Genomic DNA, 18,634 nt, shown 5'->3' with positions numbered 1-18,634 from the left:
TGCATTTTACCTTAAAAAAAACCCCAGCTGGCACCGTCTGGGACTGGTAAATCCTCAGAGCGCACCTGTGCTCAAAGAGGGAGATTCCGGTCTTCCGGTGGTGGCCACCTGGGGAAATCTGGACACAAGGCAGCTGCCCAGCCTTCCTTGTTTCTAGCACGGAGTTAAACGGAGTTTACGGGGAAATAAGGAGGCAAGTAGCTGGGGTAACCTGTCATCAGCAAAAGTAGCAACATTCGTCAGCGCAGTGGTCCCAGGTTATTTTGAGGAGGCCTGGCCCATGTGTCTGGGTGGTGTCCCTGCTCATTGGCCGAGGGGGGGCGTGCTGTAAAGGGATTCCTCCTCCGGCGCAGCACCTACGGTAGTCTGTCAAAGTCGCCCTGTGACTAACCTACAGACTTAGTACCCTCTATCTCACCGAGTGTCTGACACCACTATGTTCACAAAGCAGGCGTCCACTAATGACCGTCCTCTACGCAACTGTCAAAGAAGACATTTGAGATCCAAACAGGGATCACTAGCAAAACAACATTTGATATCAAAGAAGGTTGAATCAGTTCATCTGGATCCGTTTGTTGACAGATACGTTACTCGTCTACGTGACCTCTTCAATCTAAACTGACTGCAGGTATCCCCATGCTTATAAATAAATAATACAGTTGCACAATGATGGAAACCAACGACCGGTTTCATATTAACTAGAGTTTCGACGGCCATGTGTACTATTCACGAGGATTTGGGAATGTTTGCAATCACAGCATTGTAAAATGGCGACAGTTGTACCCTCAGGCCTTTTGTTTATAAGGGTGGGGATACCTGCAGTCAGTTTAGACTGAAGAGGTCACTTAGATGAGAGATGAAAACGATCTGTCAATAAACGTTGCATCCAGATGAACTGATTCATCTTTCTTTCATTTTCTTGCCTGGATTATTGAGCATGCATAGACAAATGTTTGATATCCACCGTGGTGTTGATGTCATTCCACTTCAAGTGTTTCCTTATTAAAGACAATTATATTTTTTATAATCCAGCTTTACAGGCCGAATGTTAAAACAACAAAAAACAAATTCAACTGTTTGTTGATGCATGAACTAATCAATCCTGTTAGTTTATTTCAAACACTCCGTACACAATTTCAAACGTTCTGTTTAACAACGAGGGAAAGATCTCAAACATATGTAGGAAATGAAATCAAGAGTGAACATGAGCATCTAGTTACACTTAAAACAGTGTATCAAATCCTTCTATTTTAATTCAACATAACAAAAATGGATCTGTGAAAAGTTAGTGTATACTGATCACCATGCAAAAAAGGGGGCTATTTACATCTTTTTTTTTTTAAATGATGTACATGTTAGGAGCATTTGACCTGCCAAGTACGCCACACCTGGGTCAAATATTATCTACAAATTAGTCTTTGTATTAGTTGTAATGTGCATGGAATACCAGAGGGGTGAAGTGACATCCTCAGCACATTCCACACAAGTTGTCAATCATAGAAGAAAAAAAAGAACTGACTTTTAGATAGTTTTGTGTAATGCTGTCAGCAGTTATGGCACCCACTCGACTGTCCAATATGACACAACCCACGCATCTGGCATTCAAGGCTAAAACAGACCATGAAAAGTATTTGCAAATAGTATTCGACTCAGGGCTGTTGAGCAAAGGGGACAAACAGAAGATCCACATCACTTACTAGCTGCTGCAAAATCCGGTGCTGCAGCAGCCAAAACACAAAAAACAATTCTGAGTTTGAATCCAAATACAAGATAAAAGCACTCTGATTTGTCTTTGGCATTCCTGGAAATACAATCTGGTTTACCAACACAACACATTATAGAAAACAACAAAATCAAAGATGAGTTTTGTTCGCGTAAAAATGCATTTCATCCAACATGATAAGCTTGAATAACCTTTATTCCTTATGCCTGCACGTGAATTATGGTCGAGGAGGAGCACTGATTTTGACACTTTGTTTGATGAAACCATTTGGTTTGCCAGAAAATAACTTTAATCTACAGAGATGTGCTTTCTGTATGAACATATTTAACTATCTCAGTAGCAGCAGTAGAGAGTCTTGATTATCCTATTTCATCAAAGCAACACGGTTAAAAGTTAGGAAACATATGCTTTTAAACTCATCCCACTTAACGTGCGATCAAAACAGACACCTGAAAGGCACTCCTCAAATGAGGAAAACTTCTAAATGAATCCATCTGAGCGTGTTCAGTAGCATGTGACAAATAATAAAGTGGAGCGATTCATGATTAAGAAGACAAGACCATAATGAGAACACTGTACTTTTCAGGGCTACCAGTTACAAGCAAAAATATCAACTTAATGCCCATTAAATCAATATCATAAATCATCTTTAAACTCGAGATGAAATGAAAAATGCTTTTAACCCTTTTATATCAAATTCCCAGTCATATTGTGTACCTATTTAGCAATATATGCCAAAAAAATACAAAAAAGAAAGAATAGATTTCACAGGAAGGTGAATCAGTTCATCTGGACACAATGTTTATTGAGAGATATGTTTCATCACTCATCTAAGTGACCTCTTCATTCTCAACTGACTGCAGGTATCCCCACCCTTATAAACGATACCGTGGCATAACGACCGAAACCAACGATCGGTTTCATATGCAAATTGCCGTGACCATTAACTAGAGTTTCAATGGCCATGTGTACTATTCACAGAGGATTTGGGAATAGTTGCAATCACAGCATTGTAAGATGGCAACAGATATACAGTGCTGCTTGAAAGTATCTGAACCCCTTGAGCAGTTTAGATGTTTCTGTTGTTTTACCATGATTTTCTTATTTTATCATCACCAGTTTTTATGTATGAAATGTCAGATATATGTTTATCAATTGCATGTACTTGTTTAGTGGGACTTGTTTAAGTAGCCCAAAAACTACATGAAACATGGAATTAGTGTATGTGCAAAAGTAAGTGAACCCCCAGCTGCATTGGTTAAGTCAAGCAGGTAACAGACTGAGGTGAAACACATTTGGGTGCTTAATTAATCATTTAAGCAGACCAATGAAATGAGACATCCTTGGGAAAGGGTTTGGCCTGCACGAATTAAAAGAGAGAGGAAACCAACCAAACCACTGTGGTCCCATACAAATCAACAATGCCGAGAGCAAAGGAGATATCCGAGGACATGAAGAAGAAGGTAGTGACAGCCCATCAGTCTGGGGAGGGCTATAAGACCATCTCTAAAAGATTCCAGCTCCATCCATCCACTGTAAGACAATTAATTTACAAATGTAGGGCCTTCAACATGACAGCAACTCTGCCTAGAAGTGGACGCCCATCAAAAATATCACCCAGAAGCACCAGAAAAATAATAAATCAGGTAAAGGCCAACCCACACATCACCTCTAGAGAGCTGCAGACCTCTCTGGTAGCATCTGGGACAAATGTGAATGCGTCTACAATCAGACGGAAATTGAATAGCCATGACATTCATGGGAGGGTTGCTAGAAGGAAGCCTCTGCTCTCAAAAAAGAACAAAGCTGCCCGTTTCAACTTTGCCAGAGAGCACTTGGACAAACCAGAGACCTTCTGGAAGTCCATTCTCTGAACAGACGAGTCCAAGATAGAATTATTTGGTCACAATCAAAACCAACATGTTTGGAGAAAAGCCAACACTGCATATGAAGAAAAGAACCTCCTCCCAACAGTGAAGCATGGTGGTGGAAATGTGAAGGTCTGGGGCTGCTTTTCTGCTTCTGGACCTGGATGACTCCATATTATCCAAGGAACCATGAATTCTCCAGCATATCAACAAATTCTTGACCAGAATCTCCTGCCATCAGTCAGGGAGTTGAAGCTGGGATGAAAATGGATTATGCAACAAGACAATGACCCAAAGCATTCCAGCAAAACTACAAAGGAATGGCCTCAAAGAAAGAGGATTCGTTCTCTGGATTGGCCCAGTCAAAGTCCGGACCTTAATCCAATTGAAATGTTGTGGCGAGACCTGAAGAAGTTGGTACATACCAGATGTCCCTCCAACCTCTCTCAACTGGCTGAGTTCTGTAAGGAGGATTGGGCAAAAATCCCCATAAGCAGATGCGAGAGACTGGTTAGTGGTTACAGAAGACGTTTGGTTGAAGTAATGGCTGCAAAAGGAGGAGCCACAAGCTACCAATACAAGGGTTCACATACTTTTGCACATGTTAAATTTTCAGTTTTTGTGAAATAAACCACCTTTGTTGAATTAAATAATGAAAATATATCTCTTTTTGTGTGTGTGTCCATTATTTGGAAGGTGTGCTTTACAAATTGGGATTTGGATGTATGTGTAATAAGCTTATTTTAATGTTTTTTACAAAAACAGTGACCATGTCTGGAGGGTTCACAAACTTTCAAGCAGCACTGTACAGCGCCCCCCCCCCCCGGTTCAGAGATGGTCATTTCCTCTTCACATAGATGGCCACTTTGACTCCCCGTTTAAACCAGCGTTCCTCCCTATCAAAGATGTACACATCCTCATCCTTGAAAGAGTGACCACTGGCCTGTAGATGGGTGCAGACTGTGGAGTCCTGGCCTGACACATTAAATCTTCTGTGTTGTACCATCCTCTTGGCCAGCATCTGTTTAGTTTCCCCAATGTACAGGTCATGGCAATCCTCCCGGCACTTAACAGCGCTACACTACACTATATTGCTCTGTTTGTGCCGGGGGACGCCGATCCTTGGGGTGGACTAATTTCTGGTGCAGTGTGTTTTGGTGTTTGAAAGCATTTCAACGCGATGTTTGGAAAATACGCGTCTCAGCTGTTCAGACACTCCCGCCACATATGGAATCACCACTGGTTTACGCTTCGGCAGCTGCTGTCCTTCTCCTCTCTTCGATCGGCTGGTGCACTGTTTGGGTGCACGTTTCCCTCTCAATAAAAGTTGTGTCCAGATGAACCGATTCAATTTTCTGTGATTTTCTTAACTGGATTATTGAGCATACATGAAGACATAAAATCAATTTCTTATTATTTTTAAATCAAAATCCAATCATGATTTCTTCCTGCAAAACAAATATGACATGTTTACATATGTCTGAATCAACCAATTTCAACAAATAATATGACATCCACCCATCAATCAATCTTCAACTTTTAGCAGCACAGAGCTAATATTCATTAGTTAGCTAGCTAACAAAACACCCACTTTTTAATGTTCAAATCAAATTCCTCCCACATTATGTCTCACCCATCTATCCTGTTTCACTCGGAAATATATCACGATGTGGAAGTCAGATACAGTCGAAATGCCGTTTCAGCTGGACTTAAATATACACAGTGTTTGTGAGAGTTAGGATAGATGGAAACAGCTTATTCATTGTTCATATCATATTCAATGTTGTAAGCCAGTTTCTGATACAGACGTAGGAGGCACAGTGATAGTTTTGTGACATATGTGATGCCGTTGCAATATCCACACTATCACGAGTCCTCGCTGGCCCGCTTGCGAGACTGATCCCCTCTGGAAAACATAAACAGTCTAATGTTAACTTATAGTAAGATGCATACCTAAAGTTGCAGTGATATGACTCAAGCAAGTTAGTTATGCTCATGTACAGTGAGCCAGCACAAACACTAAACACACATGCAAATTGTTGATGGCTACAGGTCACTAATGCAAACTTCCATCACCGGCAGTGAAATGTAAACCATATTAAAGCAAGCATCTTATGGCAATCACTGGTAAGCCTGCTGTGCCGACACCTTCCGAAAACTCACCTTGGGAAGCCGTTCATGGACAACTCCATCTGTAGTTTCTGGTCATGAGCAGCGTAGTCGGACAGCTGAGATTCCACAGTGGGAGGATTGATTTGGGGAATAAAGCAAGAGAAGAGGGCCGGGGCTAACTGGGCCCACTCTGAAACAGCAAACCAACAGTCCGATTAACAATGAATCAGTTTAATGTGCAGTGTAGCTAACTGAGGAGGCTGGCTAACAGCTACACTGATGCGGGCCCTTTTGGTTATAACGAATGTTACATTAGCAAGTTGTCATTGTAGCAGCAGAAATAGTAAACATTATTTTCCGATGGTTTTTGCATAGTTTTTGTAGCAGTAATTACAGTATATTACCACATGAATGATTTTGCACATAGTGTAGGTTAACAGCACTTAAGTTGCTGTTGGTTATCTCAGAAAGATGTCGTACAATAACAGAAACGAATCAAAGAAGACACTGCTTACCTGGCCGGAGACTGTGGAGACCTTTGACCACATTAGCCATCGTTGATGGCTGTACTTGAAAGGGCATAGAATGGGCTTTGATAAGGAGAGCTGTGGAAGACAAACATGTTACAGGTGCCAATCACATTAGCAAAGACTTCCTGTCGTGGTGATGCCATCTCCCTTTCTCCAACCACAGGTCCTGTCCTCCCCAGCATGATGGACAACTTTCCAAGAAGAGGAATAAGAACCAGTGACACAACTAACTCAACAAAGTCATAGACATAACTGTAAGGTATAATGAAGAGGCCATGACATTTCGGAGATGCCCCCCCCTTTTCCTCCCCAATTGTACTTGGCCAATTACCGCACTCTTCCGAGCCATCCCGGTCACTGCTCCACCCCCTCTGCTGATCCAGGGGAGGGCTGCAGACTACCACATGCCTCTTCCGATACATGTGGAGTCGCCAGCCGCTTCTTTTCACCTGACAGTGAGGCGTTTCACCAGGGCGACGTAGTGCATGGGAGGATCACACTATTCCCCCCAGTTCCCCCTCAGCCCTAAACAGGCACCCCAACCAACCAGAAGAGGTGCTAGTGCAGTGACCAGGACACACACCCACATCCAGCTTCCCACCTGCAGACACGGCCAATTGTGTGTGGAGGGACGCCTGACCAAGCCGGAGGTAACACAGGGATTCCAACTGGCGATCCCCGTGTTGGTAGGCAACGGCCCCAGACGCCCCCATTTCTGAGATATTTAACTGCCAACAAGTAATGGAGGCTCATGATACTCACGCATCAATGTCTTTATATGTTGTTCTGCGACATGATCTGCAAATAACTTCATCAGTTCTTCTCTCAGGTCTCTGTTTAACTTAGTTTCAATGTAGAACTTGTTCTGCAAACAATTAATGGGAAAACAGTGGCTAAATACGACAATCTACAAAACCAATAAAAGAATTGGTGTGAATGAGAGTCAGCCATTATTTGACATTTCAATACATTCACCATATTCAATACATTCTAAGTGTAATTGAAAGGTTCTGGCTTCATGTAGCTTATTTGCAAGTAGACAAAAAAACAAAAACAAAAAACTTCTCCAAAAGATGCATACCATGTACATAAATACAGGAACTATACATTGAAGGGAAGCTGTGTATTGGGTCAGCGCAAGGCTGAAGTTTTCAATGAAGTCCTCAGGTGAGCTGTCCTGGGGAGAGAGTATTAGTTCATTTAATGGAGTTGAGGGTGTAACATAGGGGTGATGTACATTGGTGTTTACTGTATTTACCTGTTTTTTTAAGAATGCAATGTGAATATAAAGCCCTTTAAGGTCTTAACTGTGATTTAGGGATATACAAATAATCTTGACATGACTTGGTCTATTAGGTACAATGTACTGTAATTATTTCCTTATCTTGTATTTGCTGGGGGCTAACTTTTTCCTTACTTGTAGCTGGGAGGAGACTTGTTTGAGATGAGTTGTAATTTTCAACGTCAAATCTCTGTAGAGCAGCTCAGAGTGCTGCTGACAAACACACTTGTAGACACAACTGGGGGAAAAAAGTAAATGAGAAACTCACATTAATCATGTGACATAGAGACCCCCTCCCCCAAATATATATACAGAGAAGAAAAATATAACTGAGTTACAGGATGTTATAAAGCAACTCTGATGGGCAACGGTGCTGTAAGACTGATATGTCTAAGCACTTTATTTTATTCACATATGAACAAATTGATGTATATTGGAATTGGAAATATTGGAATTGTCAAGTCACACCGTTTAGCAGTTGCCAAAAAATACATTGTGTATTGCACTCCTTTTAGACTTATTACCTCACCTGTATATCTGTGCATAGGAAATGGAGATGTGGTCTGTGGGCTTTTGGACAAGCAGAAGGTTAATCACTTTCTCCAGGTTTGGCCAGTGATTTCTTCGGTAATCTTCCACAGCCATTTCATTTAAAACTGAATACAAGAGAAGAATGATTTTTCAGGTTTGAATTCCTCATAATCATCATCATCACTTGCGGTCAAGTGAGCCCTTCAGCACTGAAGACAAGGCAACTATTTGTGCACATTAACATTAGTGCTAGGGCTGGTGAAGCGAGCAAGTAATGAAGGACACACATTGGTAATGTGGCCGATAGATGTGGCAAATTGGTTACATTGATAAACTGGTATGTTTTTGATCATGTAACACATAAACAATATATGAGCATGTAACACAAAACCACACAGGAATAATCCGCTACCAGATAGGGTCAATTGGTTCGATTGAAAAACTTAGATACATTTGTTGAACACATTAGTAATGCAACAAACTATCATGTGACAAAGAGTCAAGCACAAGTAATTAGCCACCAGGTATGGTAAATTGGTGAGGGGGCGTCCAAGATGGTTACCGAGTGTAGAGTAATGGTACTATGCTATTGTAGTGCGGAGCGTAGTGATCATTTGGGTGATGTCAGCTGGAGTGTGATTAGTCCACCATCCACACTTGGCGTAAGAATCCGGTCAGTCTTGAGTATCCGGTGTTACAGTAATGTTTAACTAATAAAGCTAGCCAAAGATATGACTGTTCCCTTTTGAAGAACTGGAGTTGGTCCACCCTGCAGCTGCCTACTGCTCCTATACAACAGCCTGGGCTAAATGCAGAGAACAAATTCATTTTACGAATACAAGTCATTGTAAGAATACAATGTCGAAAAAGTGGCTTTCGGCTTTCATTATAATCTTTCCACTTAACACTACATGATGTCGGAAGATGGGCAAGTTCTCAACTCCCGTAAACTTCGGCTTTCTCACCCGGAACAATGGCCAGAATGATGTCAGAGGTTTCATCGCTTCAGGATAGCAACGAAACTTAAAAGAAACCTGAGAGGTACAGGTTTGTACACTGCTCTACTCACTGGGGGAGGAAGCCGATTAAGTTTTCAAAACGTTCACATTTTCGGAAGAGGACAATGATGATGCAAATGATTGTGACACTGTAATTGCAAAACTGGACAGTTGTTTTGTACCGCAGGTGAATATGATTCATGAAAGAGCCTGTTTCCATCAGTGCACTCAGAAGCCTGGAGAAACCTTGGAGGACTACACAGATCCTGTATGAGCTAGCTGATACCTGTACATTTGTAGATGTGAAATATGAAAATATCTGTTGACAGTTTGGTCATACGGACATTACATAAAGAGCAATAGAGAAGCTACAGCTAATGCCAGACTTGACGCTCAACAAAGCAGTAGAGTTGGTGAGGCAGTAGAGTTGGTGAGGCAGCAAGTAAAGGGGCATATTAGCCAGTGGGGAGCTAATGCTAACTGTTCACAAGTGAGTGAAGTAGCATACAAGAAGTGCGCACATTACAGTGAGAAACAGAGAAACGGACGTGGACAGAGCAAAGGGGCCAGGGCAAAACAAGGGCATAGTGTTAACAATAAGGGACACAAATGTCCCAGATGTGGTAGAGTGCATGCTAAGGAGGACAAATCTGCTGCACACAATGCCAAATGCCACAAATGTAAAAAGCTGGGACATTTAGCAGTAGTATGCCATTCCTGCATGGTCAACGAGATCACTGCACCCTAAACGGGGGAGACAGAAGGCACATTCATTTCCTGGAAGAAATGACAGATGTGGATGATGCAAGGCATGGACTGTGAAACTGCCTGTGCAAGAACTTGAAATAGACTTTAAAATTGACACGGGGCAGATCCAAGTGTCATATCGGAAAAGACCTTTAACCTACTGAGAGATAAGTCACGACTGAGAGCTACAGTGACCAAATTAGATAATCAAAGGGGTATATTATACTGTAAGGGTCACTTTATAGATACTACTGTGTAGAAATGGCAAAAGTTCAGGTTTAAAGTAAATGTGATAGAGGGGTCACATGGCAGCAACCTGCTGAACCGTAATGTAGCTATCGCTGTGGGCTTAGTCAAGTGAATAGAAGAGATCAAAAGCACAAAGCAGTTGAGGGATGCCTGCCCAGCAGATACAGGCAAGCTGAAGATAAAGCCAATTAAAATCAGACTGAAGGAGGACACTACCCTACAGTGTGACCACTGCAAGGCATGTGTCAGTACCTATAGCTTCCTAAAATAAACAAGGAGCTGGACCGCATGGTAGCTTGTGGTATGATAGAGCCAATCAAGAAGCCCATTGTGTGGTGTGTTGCCATGGTTGCTGTGCCTAAGAAGAGCAAAGACCAGCCTAAGATATGTGTTGATCTAAAATATCCAAATAAGGCTGTGAAGAGAGAGACGTTTATTGGTCACACCATAGATGACATCTTATCCAAACTCACAGGCACAATGTTTTCCCTTTTGGATGCAGCAAGTGGTTTCTGGCAGATACCATTAGACAGAGAGCGTGCCAAACTTACTACCGTTATAACTCCCTTTGGAAGGTATTTCTTTAATAGACTGCCTTTTGGAATCACAAGTGCACCAGATATCGTTCAACGTGAAATGACTGAGCTCTTGAAAGATCCTCTTGAAAGATCATGAAGGCCCGGCGATTTACATGGACAACATCCTTATTTATTCAGACTCTGAAGAGGTCCAAGAGGCGAGGCTCCAGAAGACTCTTGACACAATGGTGAAAGCTGGTTTAAAGCTAAACCATGCCAAAGTCTCCTGCGTCAGCAATGACTCAGTTACCTTGGACATTGCATCAATGAGCATGGCACTCATCCAGATGAGGCCAAGGTCAAGGCCGTCACTCAGTTTGAGCCACCAAGCAATGTCATTGATCTGAGAAGGATCCTGGGTATGATCCACTACCTAGGCCAGAGGTGCCCAACTCCAGGCCTCGAGGGCCGCAGTGTCTGCAGGTATTTGTTCAAACCATGCACTACACCACTTGATTTAACTAATTAGCTCACCTCTTGGACCAAGGACGGAAAGGAATTAGTTAAATCAGGTGGTGTAGTGCATGGTTGGAACAAATATCCGCAGACACTGCAGCCCTCGAGGCCTGGAGTTGGGCACCCCTGACCTAGGCACATACCTGCCAAACCTGTCTGAGGTCACCAAATCTCTCAATGACCTACTCAAAAACGATGTGACATGGGCATAGAGTGCAGGGCAGGAGGAGGCCTTTAAGAGGGTAAAAAAAAGCTCTTCATAGAGTCACCTGTTCAAGCATTCTATGATGTGAATAAGCCTACCATTATCAGTGCAGATGCTAGTAGCTATGGTTTAGGTGGAGTCCTGCTACAGAAACATGACGAAGAGTTCAAACCAGTTGCATTTTGTTCCAGAACACTCACTGATGCTGAGCAGCGCTTTGCACAAATTGAGAAGGAGTGTCTCACTGCAGTTTGGGCCTGTGAGAGGTTTTCCAGGTACCTCTATGGACTAGACTCCTTTACTCTACAGAGTGGTCACAAGCCACTCATTCCCTTGATAAACTGTAAAGACCTCGACTCAGTGCCTATGAGGTGTCAGAGACTCCTACTGCGTATGATGTGCTACAACCCTACAGCCGTGTATGTGCCAGGGAAACAATTTATCATAGCAGATACCCTTTCTACATGCTCAGGCAACTGCCACACAGGACACTGCCAAGCTGACCAGTGAAATAGAGGCCTGTGAAGAAGCGGTCCATGAGTTGTGGCCTATTTCACCCAGCAAGCTTGACATAGTCAAACAACAGACCCTGGAGGATCCAGAGCTGCAGATGGTTCAACTCTTTGTGATGACAGAATGGCCCAAGTTTGCCATTAAGGTGCCTGACAAAAAGCCTACTACACTTCCAGACATCACCTCAGTTTCAGAAGGACTGGTGTTGTATAATGACAGGATAGTAGTGCCACAGAAGATGAGGTCTGAGATATTACAGTGCATACATGATGGGCATCAAGGCATAGTGAAGTGTAGGAATCGGGCAAGGTGTAATGTGTGGTGGCCTGGAATAAGCAAACACATTCAGGAAGTTGACAGCACATGTAAAGACTGTCAGGAGTCCAAAGGAACACAGAAAAGAGAACCCCTGATTACTAACCCACTATCCAGTTGCCCATCGGAGAGAGAAGCAGCTGATAAATGCGAGCTACTTGGTAGTCACAGACTATTTTCACAGTATATAGAAATAGCTTACCTTGGGGATAGGTCAGGCGACACCAAGAGGGATAAGCTGAAGAACATATTTGCTAGATGGGATGCCCAAATGAACTTGTTACAGACAATGGCATCCAATTTTCAGACAGAGCGTTCATGCAGTTCTCTAAGGAGTATGATTTTAGACATCACATCCAGCCCTCACTACTCAAGCAAACGGTGAGGCTGAGAGAGGTATACAGACAGCCAAACAGATCCTGATAAAAACTGATCCTTTCTTGGCCCTCATGATCTACAGAGCAACCCCACTTCAAGCCACAGGCGTGCGCAGCTCGGGTCATGCTTGGCAGGCACATCTGTACTTCAGTTCCTACACAGGAGGCTAATCTACAACCCGTATGGACTCAATGTAAATCTTTATATGCAAAAAGGGCTCTTTATGAGACGGCACACGAGTCTACACAGGGATGGGCAACATGAACCAGAAAGGGCCAGTGTGGGTGCAGGTCTTTGTTCCAACCACGTCGTTACACACCTGAGTCTACAAATCAATGTCCTTAACAAAGGTTGACTAATAGAATCAGGTGTGGAACTGCTTGGTTGGAACAAATACCACGAAACCTTAAATTTAACTTCATGAAATGTAACCATGAAAATAGGTACAATGGGGACATCTCACATACAGACACGGTTCCAAAAGGGCATTTTATCTGTCAAGTTGTCAATTACAACAAGATTGCTTTGATCATTTTTAATGTATACGGGCACAGTTCTAACGTAGAACACTTCAAATTATTCATCGGCATAGAGAATAGACTTAGGCATTGGTTAACTAAAATTCTGAATTCCCATCTTAGTTGGAAAGGACTGTAATGTAACTTTGAACCTCCTGATTGATGGTTGGCCGCCTGCACGCAATAATGGCAGAAATGCAAACTAAACTTTTTAATGGAGAGAAATGACTTAATAGACACGTGGAAAGTTAAAGAAAACACAAGGCTATCTCGCTTAGACTTCTGAGTGGTTTCCAAAAGTATTAAAGTGCAAGATGTTTCAGTAAACATTCTTCCCTGTCAGTGATCATAAAGCAATCTCCATTTCTGTGAAATTACTTCCCTCAGATAGTGATTCAAAAGCAAACTTTTGGAAATTTATCAATTCTCCTTAAACACGAGGAAGTGAAAACAAATCTTGCAGTAATAACACCTTTTCAGCAAATTGGGAGTGATTTAAATACAAGTCAGTGAAATATCTCAAGAAGTTTGGAAGTAATCTTGCTGAGATTAGAGGAACAAAGCATTATCATATTAAAATATTATCACAGGTATCTCTACTATCCCTGTTCTCTGAAATATCACCAGGTACCTTAACAGAAGAAGATGACAGATTTGTTTAATTTACCTTTGATAAGATGTATAAAAGGAAGGCAGAAGGAGCTTTCATTAAGTCCCGGTAACTTAACTCCTCACAGTTTTTGTTTTTTTTATTATATCTGGAACAATAGATATATTTTGTGTGAAAATAAATCTATTTTTTCAACAGTGGTTTTGTAATAATTATTGTTAAGTCAGTTATTCAGCCAAAATGGTCAACTCTTTTTCAATTAAGCTGAATTTATTCCAACACTGTAATCCCTGTTTCACCATTTCTCAACTGTCTATGATGCTTTTCTTCTTCTCTGGTATGATTTCGCTTTTTCAAGGTTTTAAGGGAAATGGAAATCACCCTATACTGAAACAACTGTTGGGAAAACTCGCAATCTGTTAACTTTTTCAACAAAATGTCAAAACTACACCGTCTGCCTTATCATACTGGTCCACATTTGTTGGAGATATTTGTTGGGAAGGAATGTGGCTATTGCCACATAATTTCTTTAACTAAAAGTCAAAGAGATATCCTTTAAAATGCTTCACAGGTTTTAGCCAACTAATCCTTATTTGCAGAAACTCAAGAAAGACATTGATGTAAATTGTACCTATTGTGGTGAGCTCAGAGAAATGCTGATTTGGTCTTGCCCATCACATACCAAACAACTGGAATAAACTGTCACGATTTATTGCTGATTAAATTTACCCTCACTTTTTATTACTTTGGACAAATGTATTTGGATTCACTGAATATGACAGGAATCTCTGCAGTTTTATTTGATTGATTTGCTTATTTTGACCAAACTTTATGTTAACAAATCCAAATTCTTACGCAAAAAGCTGAACTTTTCAGAGCTGACTATCCATATCAAACAATACATTTCTCCAATATCTGAATGCACAAACAAAAAAGCTGTTAAAATGTAAAACCTCTATAAGCTTAACAAGATATTTATTAAACCTTTTATTTATTTTTTTTGTCTTGATGTATGCTCAATAATCCAGGTAAAAAAATCACAGGTGAATCAGTTCATCTGGACTCAGCATTTAGTGGGAGAAACGATTCATCACTGATGGGAGATTGTTATGCCGATGACACCCAGCTGATCTTGTCCTTTCCTCCCTCTGACACACAAGTAGAGACACGCATTGCTGCGTGCTTGACTGACATCTCGGAGTGGATGGTGATACACCACCTGAAGCTCAATCTGGACAAGACAGAGCTGATGTTCCTCCCGGGGAAAGGTTGCCCGCACCGAGACCTGGCCATCACCTTTGACAACACCGTGGTGACACCAACTCGGACTGTGAGGAATCTGGGTGTGATCCTGGCGACCAACTGTCGTTTGCTGCAAACGTTGCATCAGTTGCTCGCTCCTGCAGATTTCTCCTCTATAACATCAGGAGGATTTGCCCATTCCTCACCGACGAGACGGCACAGGTGCTCATCCAGGCTCTGGTCATCTCCCGGCTGGACTACGGCAACTCCCTCCTTGCTGGCGCCCCGGTGTCGGTCATCAGACCTCTGGAGCTTGTTCAGAAAGCTGCAGCTCGTCTGGTGTTCAACCGCCCTAAGTTCTCCCACACAACTCCCCTTCTCATGTCCCTACACTGGCTCCCAGTAGCTGCTCGCATCCAGTTTAAGACTCTGGTGCTGGCCTACAGGGCAGTGAAAGGAACAGCTCCTTCCTATCTCCAGGCCATGGTCCAGCCCTACACCCCCGCCCGACCACTTTGCTCTGCTGCCTTGGGACGCCTGGTTGCCCCGTCACTCAGAGGCCCATGCTGATCGACCCGGTCATGGCTCTTTTCTGTCCTGGCCCCACAGTGGTGGAATGAAATCCCCAATGATGTCAGGACAGCAGAGTCGCTGCCCATCTTTCGGTGCAGGTTGAAAACTGACCTCTTTAAGAACTACTACCCTGTTACTTGTTCTTAGCACTTATTGTATTCACTCATAAAAAAAAAAACTCTTTCTTGCGCTTTTATTTTAGTACCGGTTTTGCTCTTAGATGCTTGTTTATGACCTCTGATGACTAGTAGTTCTCCTGATTTCCTACGTTAAATGCACTTATTGTAAGTCGCTTTGGATAAAAGCGTCAGCTAAATTACTCTAATGTAATGTAATGTAATATCAGTACTTAAGGTTTGGCTCTCATCATCCACTGGCGCACAAACTAGGAGTCATCAGGATGCTGTACCACCCAGCTGACAATGTCCCCACAGACACAGCAGCCGGGGAAGGGGAGAAATCCTACACTAAACAGCCCCTGGTTAAGTGTGGTTATCCTAACTGGGCGTTTGCCAAAACCAGGAAGATGCCCAAACAGTGCACAAGCCGATCAAACAGAGGAGGACAACAGCTGTTCAACTGTAAACCAGTGGTGATTCCGTATGTGGCGGGAATGTCTGAAGAGTTGTGACGCATATTTTCCTAACACCACATCTCGGTGGTTTTCAAACCCCAAAACACGCTGTGCCAGAAACTGGTTCACCCCAAGGATCAGGTCCCCTGGCACAAACAGAGCAATATAGTGTGTGCTGTTAAGTGCCAGGAGGATTGCTGTGATTTGTACATCGGGGAAACAAACACGCTGGCCAAGAGGATGGCACAACACAGAAGAGCTAACACATCAGGTCAGGACTCTGCGGTCTACACCCATCTACTGGCCAGTGACCACTCTTTCAAGGATGAGGATGTGCACTTCCTTGATAGGGAGGAACGCTGGATTTGAACAGGGAGTCAAATAATCAGGAATCAGGGACATTCATTTTTCATTTCCCCCAGCCCACAGCAGTGCAACACAAAGACAAAAAACATATATCCATACTACAAGAACACATATATCCAAACTACAAAAAACATATATATCCAACATATATCCAAAAACACATATATCCAACATGACCATGAAAAAAGAAAGTGAGGCCATCTATGTGAAGAGAGAATGACCATCCCTGAACTGATGGGGAGCCTAAGAGTACATATGTCGCCATCTTACAATGCTGTGATTGCAAACGTTCCCAAATCCTCTGTGAATAGTACACATGGCCATTGAAACTCTAGTTAATGGTCATGGCAATTTGAATATGAAACCGATTGTTTGCCACTGTATTGTTTATAAGGTTGGGGACTGAGACTGAAGAGGCCACTTTGATGAGTGATCAAACGTTTCTCCCAATAAACGTGTCCATATGTCTTCATGCATGCCCAATAATCCAGGTAAGGAAATGAAAAGTTGAACCTGTTTATCTGGACACGTTTATTGACAGAAACGTTGTGTTCAAATGAACTGATTCAACTTTCTTGCTTTAGATACTGTGATTGCAACTATTCCCCCAATCCTCTGTGAACAGTACTGTACCTCTGTGGCCATTGACATTCTAGATGGTGGTCACGCCTATTTGCATATGAAATTTATCGTTGGTTTCGCTCGATATGCAACTGTGCTTTTTATATGGGTGGGGATACCTGCAGTTAGTGAGACTGACGAGGTCACTTGGATGAGTGATGAAACATTTTTCCCACTAAATGTTGTGTCCAGATGTGTTAGCCCTGAAGTTTGTCTCAGAGACCAGCGTAGAACCTGGGTAAACCCTGAATTAAACACCAACTGGCCAACACTGATGTCTTTGCAAGCCTTGGTAATTGCTCGTTGCAAGAGGTAGACAATATATGTTAGGGGGAAGAAATTACAAATAACCACCAGGCTTTGCTTCTGACTGCTAGACAATCTTGAGAGGTAACAAAAAAACAAAAATCCATGGGTGTTTGTACGTACGAACAGTTGATGAATGATGCCCATTACCTTGATGTTGAATAGAAAGTAGCATACGGTTGGTTGTGCGTTTCATCTTGGCGCCGGGACTGGTTTGGCATTATTTCAAGTTATTGTTGCAGTATCGCAGCCATGTTGTGGGCAGTTTCAAACTACCTGATACAATTGTTGGAAGTAGTGGGCTGCAGCGTGTGTGAAAGTGTGAGCAGTGAGCTCTCTCTCTCTCTCTCTCTCTCTCTCTCTCTCTCTCTCTCTCTCTCAGCGCACCCACTAGGCTATATCTATTCGTCTCCGCCCCTAACGTTATTTATTTATTTTAGAGACCCCCGCAAAACTCAAACAATAACTCGACCGTGCAAATTAGTTAGACCGGTTACCTAATCGGTGCATTATTGGTCATGGACACTAAAGTAATGTAACACAAGTCTCACACATAAATAAATAACCACCAGATATGGCAGATTGGTTAGAATGATAAACTAACTGATAGATTGTGGACCATGTAAAAGCGGCCGATTGGAGAGGAAACTTACGGAACTTGGAGGCAGAGTTGAGGGCAAACTTCCCTGCAGCGGAGGCTGATGATGAAGCTGGACTGTCCGCCTCGCTGACTTCACTGCTTTCGCTACTGGAATCTGAGTCCATGAACTTTGAATCGCTCGAGCTACCGACGCTAACCTTTTCTCGATTCTCCTGTTGTTCTGGCAGTCCGGGTACGGATGAACAGGGTCGAGGCTGATTGAACGCTGGCGTTACATCTGACAGCTGACTTCGGAGATACGCATGGACGTTCCTAGCGCCCGGACAATGGTTGTGATTGTGGTCATCGTGCAGGTCGTAGCTGGCATCTTCCATATCTTCCATGGTCGTAAGTCTTGTTGCGTCCCGAAACCAAGCTTATAGCCCATCAAATTAGAAATCGGGCTTCTGAAGAGAAGGTGTCAAGCGTCTTCAGTTCCCATCCTGCTTGAGGGCTGTTGTGGCGATTGGAAATTTTACGACACATCGAATCACTGCGAAAACAGGGAAGTGTAGTTCTTTACGTCTGGAATTAAAAGACCCCTCCATAGACGTTGTCTCGGAAACCACGTGACCAGTAAGGCTCACGTATATCATAATTAACTGATAGGCGTTTTTGCAGCGCAGTTGTTCGGAAATCGTGCTCCACAGTAGCACAGACGAGTAGGGTTAAAGTTTGGTAGTGGTTAAGCGTTGTGTT

The 18,634-nt window shown here is 42.7% G+C and overlaps 1 protein-coding gene across 1 annotated transcript; it reads right to left on the bottom strand.

Moving 5' to 3' along the window:
- Nucleotides 1-5,120: 5,120 nt before the first annotated feature.
- On the bottom strand, nucleotides 5,121-18,433 carry cacul1 (CDK2 associated cullin domain 1). The gene is made up of 8 exons (XM_056291390.1): nucleotides 17,949-18,433; nucleotides 8,045-8,171; nucleotides 7,651-7,753; nucleotides 7,315-7,410; nucleotides 6,996-7,098; nucleotides 6,219-6,308; nucleotides 5,755-5,893; nucleotides 5,121-5,497 (listed from the first exon to the last, which is right to left on the bottom strand). Exons 1-8 carry the CDS (start codon nucleotides 18,277-18,279, stop codon nucleotides 5,458-5,460), a joined length of 1,029 nt encoding a protein of 342 aa, XP_056147365.1. The 5' UTR covers nucleotides 18,280-18,433; the 3' UTR covers nucleotides 5,121-5,457.
- Nucleotides 18,434-18,634: the final 201 nt, after the last annotated feature.

The sequence above is a fragment of the Lampris incognitus genome, chromosome 13 (genome assembly GCF_029633865.1).
Source record: "Lampris incognitus isolate fLamInc1 chromosome 13, fLamInc1.hap2, whole genome shotgun sequence".
Lineage (NCBI taxonomy): Eukaryota > Metazoa > Chordata > Actinopteri > Lampriformes > Lampridae > Lampris > Lampris incognitus.
Note: the sequence above shows the minus strand (reverse complement) of the source record. Positions and strands in the feature narration are given on the sequence as shown.

Coding starts and splice junctions, on each gene's coding strand:
- cacul1 (XM_056291390.1), bottom strand. CDS start 18,279: ATGGAAGATATGGAAGATGCCAGCTACGACCTGCACGATGACCACAAT. Junction 6,309..6,995: donor ACATATAAAGACATTGATGC/GTGAGTATCATG, acceptor TGTCTTCCACAG/CTCTCCTTATCAAAGCCCAT. Junction 5,894..6,218: donor TCTCCACAGTCTCCGGCCAG/GTAAGCAGTGTC, acceptor TTGCTGTTTCAG/AGTGGGCCCAGTTAGCCCCG.